This window comes from Doryrhamphus excisus, chromosome 23 (genome assembly GCF_030265055.1).
Source record: "Doryrhamphus excisus isolate RoL2022-K1 chromosome 23, RoL_Dexc_1.0, whole genome shotgun sequence".
NCBI lineage: Eukaryota > Metazoa > Chordata > Actinopteri > Syngnathiformes > Syngnathidae > Doryrhamphus > Doryrhamphus excisus.
Genome location: NC_080488.1, coordinates 11,308,518 through 11,316,233, shown reverse-complemented (window position 1 = coordinate 11,316,233; position 7,716 = coordinate 11,308,518). Strand labels below are relative to the sequence as shown.

The 7,716-nt window shown below is 44.3% G+C and overlaps 1 protein-coding gene across 1 annotated transcript; it reads right to left on the bottom strand.

Annotated features, from left to right (window-relative positions):
• Positions 1–4,067: 4,067 nt before the first annotated feature.
• LOC131110139 (POU domain, class 3, transcription factor 4-like) lies at positions 4,068–6,138 on the bottom strand. The gene has a single exon (XM_058062891.1). The coding sequence runs from the start codon at positions 6,118–6,120 to the stop codon at positions 5,026–5,028; it is 1,095 nt and encodes a 364-aa protein (XP_057918874.1). The 5' UTR covers positions 6,121–6,138; the 3' UTR covers positions 4,068–5,025.
• Positions 6,139–7,716: the final 1,578 nt, after the last annotated feature.

Genomic DNA, 7,716 nt, shown 5'->3' with positions numbered 1-7,716 from the left:
TGAGGCTAATTGCTTTGACATGCTGCTCTTTGTTTTGGCCTCCTGGTGCTAATCAAGCACTCTGGTAATAAGTCTGCCTGGCAAGGAAACACAACCGTGTCCAGGCTGGTAGGAAGTAAAATGGGACAGGGGTATGTCACCGAGACTCTACGATACGAGTATGGTAGTCCACATTTGTACACGTCATCCACAGTTCCCACAGTGCCACTGTGGCTGGGTAGCGCCCCACTCAGGTGTGAACCTATTTATCCTCATTAACCAGCAGCTCCCCATAGTCAGCCAATTAACACACTGCTCCAAATGAAGCCATTAGCTGTCACATGAGGTAGAGGCAATACTTGTCATTGGTCCACTGTGTATGTGTGTGTGCATCCACTCTTGCTGCTAATAAAAGCAAGAGAATTAATGGAGCGAGCATGTGTGATAATGACTTAATGTGGAACAAGCAGGACAAGCAGTGATCAGCCCTCTGTCTCAAATGAAGATATCACACACCGTGATTTACTCACTCAAAGCTATAAACGGGCCTTTCTACCCTCACTTGTATGTGTGTGTGTGTGTGAGTTCATTAGACATACTGGTAGGCTAAGTGGGAAGGGAAAGCTCCCCACTAAATGCAAAGATACCGCTTGACTGTTTGCATCCTGAAATAAGACCCCTTAATTGCCACTTTACATCAATGTGTGGCCACTGAACGTCACATTAAAGTTTACAGGCACGCCAGACTCAAAACAAACAACTTAAGCAATGTACTGGGGGGGTAAAGGTGACATGCTAGGGATTCAGTTGTGATTACATGATGCAGCTGTGTTGAATTATCATTGATAACAGTGCACATGCTGAAAAAACAACATATGTAGATATGCTAAGAAGTGATAGATATTTAGATGTTTCACAACAACAAGGTTCTAATTAACAGCACAAATTAGGTAGTTCTTACCTGTGGTACTTGAACAGCAGAACTTTAAACTTCCTCTGTCCTAGGCATGTAAACCTCCTCCCAAAAGTGTGCACTGCACATACGTATGAAGCTTCACCGTAGCCACTATGGTTCCCACATTATAGCCAATGGCAAGCAGCCAAAGTTGTCTAATCTAAAGCTCTTGTGTTGTGAATTCCAGCAGGTGTCCTTGCCCCTATTGTATACCCACAGTGCCCGGCGTGCATAAGAGTGACCTCATTTCCCCTTTGGAGGCGTGCCGCTTATTAGTTAAACAATCCAAATCAGTAGTCTGTATTGCACAGAAGCTAGGTATCATATGCCCATCCAGATTCAAGTGTCCAACTAATTGTTCTGACATCAAAGTCAAAGAACAATAAGACCAGAGGCTTTTTTAACCAAATCTCTGCAGTGAAGGGAGATGAGAATTGGGAAAGAAAAGGCTTCCTTGTGTAGAGCTGGCACTGATCCAAAAAGGTACAGAAGGGGATTTTTTTTTAAACAGCACCTTGCCTTTCATTTACTCAAGTGGCGGCCATTCATTCCTCATCCATGTTTTATTCAGAGTGATTACGATACATTCTAAAGGAAATTTGGGAATCAATTGGGCATCATTTAGAACTGTGTATTGCAGATTCTTGCATGCTGGCTTTTCCTGCTGTTCTCTTATTCAGTGTTTACCAACCTTTTGAGCCAAGGCACATATTTCACATTAGAATAATACGGCAACAGGTGGCTACACAGGTAAACATATAGATACATTCCTCCATCTATAGTAAAAGGCCTGTCACTATGCATCACTGGCATAGATGAACAAAGTGTGTCGCTGCACGGTGGTTGGGAATCACATGTCTAATTGACCAACTAACAATGCTTGTCTGCAGTGTGATCAGCCTGTAGGCGTAAGACGCACTATCTATCTAAATGGATGAGTCGTTCATTTGCAACAAGTGTCAAAAACTACAAAATTATGATTATGTTTTTTAAGAAACCCCCAATCTGGATATCCTACATGTACCAGACACTGTATGCATACTACACATTCACAGAAGGAGCTACTTTTACAAATATAGCGTTTATTTCTGGCCCACCAGAAGTTTCCAAATGTTATTATTTAAAATATTTTACTAATCAACCTGTAGTTGCCAGTAGGATTTGCAATGTTATTTTTAAATGACCAAAACTCTTGAACCATCCAAATTATTCTTGTTATTTTGAGAGACGGTGCACTTTGTGGTGATATATGGGTCATTACGGTAATCATAGGGACTACATCACAGCAGCTCCAGATAGAAAGTGAGTGTGGTTGCATGTGTGGAGCACGTCGAGCCCGTGTGGTGAAGTGGCTCTGAGAAGCATTAAGCTTTCTATGACAAAAATAAGTGATATTTAAAGTCTTATGGGTGTTTTTTTTACAGTCTTGTATTGTGCTCCTGCAAAAAGAGACCCAAACACATACAGCAGATTGCATAACACTTCTACAGCTAAGATTAAACAAACAAATCCAGGTGGACAGTTAATAGTTGTTCAATTATAAAGAAATATTTCAATATAAATATTTAACCCAATGTCAAACCGGTCTAACAGACAATTAACAGAGAATATTGTGAATGAGCTATGAAATGATTTGAAAATTTAAAAAAAAAACTGATACATTAGTGAAGCACAATCTAAAAGTACAAGTAGAAAATAGGGACAATGAAAATAACCTGCTCTTATCTATTATTGTGTTTGTGTTTGTTATGTAGTTGTGTTCTTTAAAGGCAACTATTCTATGGTCTGCTTTCCACTCACTTTAAAGGACGATATGCATCTACTGTTTAACCTCTGGTTGTACTGCAACGGTGCTGAAATCAACTCGGAAGCTCTTTTATTGTTTTGTTTTGTATTGTATACGCCACATCTTTCTTCTGAACTTTTAGCAAAGAACCTAACAGAAAACAAAATAAGTGATGACAATTTTTTTTTAAAGCTGTGAGTCATTTAACCCCACCATGAAGTCACCATTCTTCTGTGGTTTTATGTGCACAGACTCAGGATCTGCTTCAGTTCCATGTTTGGAGAATACAACTCCAATATGTGTATTTGTTGCTGGCTTGGTTCTTTTTGTCCTTGACACATTTCCAAAGTCAATCATTTCTGCACTGGTGAGTTATTTCGATTACTCTTTAAAGCGTCCTGTCACAATTTCAATGCTTTTTAAGTAAAATATAGCAAAGTGAAGCGAATGTGAGGTTGGTTTTAGTTTTATCTTATCGTTTGCTTCATCGCTTCCATCAGGATGTGCCAACCCGGCCTAAACACTTTGCAACTAAAACTGTCAGAATGAGTCTGTTTTTGTTCTATTCCATATAGTCATAGGCATCCTCTTTTACCTTCCATCCTCACTCCCTCTTCTCCCTCTCTTGCTGTCTCCCCCAACCCCCTCCCAGGGCCCGCAGACTGAGGAGATGCATAAATTCAAGAGACATTAGTATTCCAGTCAGGCTCTCTGTTTTCAAGGCAAGGCCTAGCACCCTTCCTCCTCTCCTCCCCTCCTTCACTCTCCCTCCCCAGCTCTATTTTTGAATCATTTAAAGAGTGCAGCATTGACTTATTTCTAAACCAACACTAATTTATTTTTAGGCATCATGATTTTTTTACAGGAATATAGCTCTATTTTGCCTTTGCATGGCCAATTATACGGAGCTGTAGTCTTTGAAATGAGATTCATCTGCTCCTGATTGTGTGTGTGTGTGTGTGTGTGTGTGTGTGTGGTGTGTGTGTGTTGTCAGGCCCAGTGGCCCAGGCGATACATCACGCATGTCTGATCAAGGAGGGCAGAGGGCCCTGACAATAACATTTCAGAGGAACTGCATGCAGAATGCATCTCATTTTTCTGTGATCAGCCTGCAGCCAAGATTCTATCAACCCACTTGGATATTTTACAGTTGTTAGTGACACCAAAAACTTGGGAGGAAAAACACCATTTGGACATGACAAGCAAAAGCTGCTACTAAATATATTTCACTTTACTTGACTTGATTTAAAAATATGACTATATTTAAGACTGAATAATATAATGTGACACTAAAAGTAATATTTTTTGTGTGTGTTTTCATATTTAAATAATTATCAGAATATGTTCTGGACAGTAAACAATTGTAGCAAGAAATGGTTTATTACAACATACATAGTTTATTTCAAAACATAATACAAGCTTTATACTGAAAATAAATAATTACTTGAGCTGTCATCGAAATTTGGAATAAAACCGCCCAAACAGTTCAATTTTACTGAAAATATGTTTTTTTTTTTACATTGCTAGTGAAGTGCAGGGATAACTAAGAGCATTTGTTTAAATTAATGACTTCAAAAGGGTAATATATAAAAACTGTACAATATTCGAAAAAATACCTGTGAAATAAACGAATAACAGGAGTATTTCATATTATAAAAATTTGGATAGTGAACGTACAATAAAATTATAGGCAGGTGTATCGCGTCAAACCCCTTTTTGTCCTATCCACGGCTCTGTTTCAGAGTCTACACAGTTTAAATGGTCAAAGATGAGTGGAAATCAAATAAATGCATTTATAAATAATTGTTTTTGTGACCGGCCCGGTCAGCTACAGGCCAAAACTTCAAGTGCTATTATGTTGGTAGCCACTACAACTGCACCGTGGGCCTATTTGCATATGCAAAACAATAATAATAATAATAATAATTACAGATGCTGGACGAGTATGTTACAAAATAATGATACCGAAGAATTGTGAGCCGGAGTGGACATTGAAATCAGTTGAGAAAATAACAGTAATTTGTGTCACTGCACAAAAAAAAGAGGGAAAAAATAAAAATCAAATCAAGTCCGGACAGAAACTAGAGGCGCTGGTAGATTATAGGCACATTTTTTTGTATTTATATCCAAATAATTAGACGGGCTCCACGCAGTGAAATGAATAATGCCCTGTTCGAAAGAGGCCAAGGCTGGGCGGGTATCTCCGGTGCTGGAGGTCTTCTGGAAGAGTCTGTACCGGGGCAGGCAACGCGTGCCCCCCTCGGTTCGAGAGTCCGACCGGGGGTGATCCCTCCCGGTGCTCCGGTCAGAGGTCGTGGCACGAGGACGCGTCCCCAGCGCTTCCGCCGTGGGAATAAGGCCCCTCGTGGGGCTGCGGCGGCGGCTCCCCCGGCGGCGTCATGCGCTTCTCCTTCTGCCTCCGGTTGCAGAACCACACGCGGACCACCTCCTTCTCCAGCTGCAGTGTGTCCGCGAGGGACGTGATTTCCTGCGCGGACGGTTTGGGACACTTGAGAAAGTGCGTCTCCAGGACCCCCTTCACGCTCACCTCGATGGACGTCCTCTTCTTCCTCTTCCTCCCCTGAGCTGCTATCTTGTCTATGCTGCTGGAGCTGCCCGTGGACGAGTCTGCTTCCTCCAGCCACTTGTTCAGCAGCGGCTTGAGTTTGCACATGTTTTTAAAGCTCAGCTGCAGAGCCTCGAACCTGCAGATGGTCGTTTGGGAGAAGACGTTGCCGTAGAGGGTGCCCAGAGCCAAGCCCACGTCCGCCTGCGTGAAGCCCAGCTTGATCCGCCGCTGCTTGAACTGTTTGGCAAAGTGCTCCAGCTCGTCCGAAGTCGGCGTCTCCTCGTCGGAGTGGTCGTGGCAGTGGTGGCCGCCCAGGTCGCTGTGCTCCGGGCTGAGCGTGTCCCTGAGGCCCGGGTGCATGCCTTGGCCCTGCGGGTTGGGCGGAGGCGTGAGCCCGCCGTGGTCCAGCATGCCGTTGACAGTGAACCCCGTCTGGGAGTAGATGTTGATCTGCTGTCCGCTGGTGATGGAGGAGTTGTGGGACACCGGAGTCCCCCACGCTCCCGGGTGGTTGCCATGGTTGTTGTGGTGAGGGGAGTGATGGGCGACGTGAGGCGAGCGGTGATGGATGATGCCGAGCTGCAGGTCTTCTCTTCCCGGTTTGACGTCCTGCTGTTCCATGGAGGTCGACCAGGGGCTGCTCTCCGACAGATTGCTCGCCCACTGGTGCCCGAGCGAGTGCCCGTTGCTCTGGACGCTCTGCAGGTAGTCACTGTGCAGGAGTTTCTGGTGTCCTCTGTAGGGGCTAGCAGGCTGCATGGCCTGGCTGTCCGGGTGGATCATGGGGCTGGAGCTAAGCAAGGTGTAGGGGCTGGAGGCAGCTGTGGCCATGCTGGCTGCTGAACCCCACTGGCTCTACTAAAGTGCGGGATCAGCTCAGCCTCTGACATCTCCCTCTCTCTGGAGTCTCGGCACCAGCCTGGCTGTGACGGACGGCTCCGCCCACCACTCACAGACCGAGCTCGGCGCAGCGGCGATACGCCTCCGCCAATGACGACGCGCGCAAACATCCCAAACCTCCGCCCCTGTGTGCAAAACCACGGCGAGGAAAGGGTTACCGGTGGTCGAACCGGAAGTGAGTCGGAGTCCTGGTCCACTGAGTCTGTTTGTGGAACAAATGTGCGCGTGGAGCGCAGTTCCTGTTTATTAATTTAAGTTTCCAACTGCTTTACGCACGACTTTAACACTGCTCCTGTCACCCTTGAGGAGATTAAAGCACCGGTGGCATTTGTCAGACGTGCCAACACTCAATTTAGAAGGATGCAATCAAGCCGGGCTGATAATCATTAACTTTCTGTGAACACTTTTTTTTTTATGATGGCACGTCTTCAAAGATAAGATCTTCCACTTTTATACACGGACCATTCCACATCCATTAGACCAGGCGACATTTCATGCAATAGATTTAAAACAATGCCTACACGAGTCATAAACGGTACAATTCTACTCATTTATTCTACCCATAATAGTCTCGTCAGACCCCAATAACATATTTCTGCCCAAGTAACTTAGCTGCTTCCATGTGAAGAATGTGTGCCAGCATCCTTATTGCTTTGCAATTCCATTAAATATATTGCTGGGGCTCCCAGGTTAAGCTTGATTTAAATTTGCATACATTTTCATACATTTAGGAGAAATGAAAAAAGAAGGCTGCAGCCAGCAGAAAGTCATTAAAGAGCGCCGAGCCGTGGAGGAAGCACCGAGGAGGCCGGAGTAGGTGAACGGATGGCGGGCTGGATGTGTGGACATGACCGCTGGACGTGGACGGGCCTAACCGGAGACATGAGGGACGGATGATGGCTGCATGGTTTCTGCTATATGAGGCCTGGTGGAAGGTACCTTATTGGCCCGTTTGGACTGGAATAATAGCACTAGTAATCATTTCATTCCATTTAGTTTGATATTTTTGATGCATTGTGCTTGAGGGAAAGTGAGTGTTTCGTATATGCTGAGCTAATATTGTTGTGTACGTTATGTAAAATTAAATGCACAATTTAGCACATGAATCGACTCAATGCTGTGTTTTTATAACGATCTTGTGCGTTTTTACGCACCTCAATTTCAACGAAAGAAGAGCCAAAAAACACTAGATTTTATACATCAATATACGTTCGAAGATTTTTTTTAAAGTGTGCATTTGGTTGCGAGGAGCTTGGAGAGGGGGGTTGTGTTGCTCTCGATAGTCTAAGTTTCTAAGTGTAACAGATGCTTCTCTAGAAACGCTCCTTGTGCTCATTCCTTTTATTCACATCAACATTTTTCTGCCGTCGAGCTCGTTTCCATAGTGAGGCGAATAAAAGGCAAATCCCCGCTCCGCGCCTCCAATAAAGAGCCCATTCACAGATAACCCGACAGCCCTGCAACACTGACTGCCTCTCTCCTACACCGAGGTGCACATTACTGCTCAATAAGACAAGATAATCACTC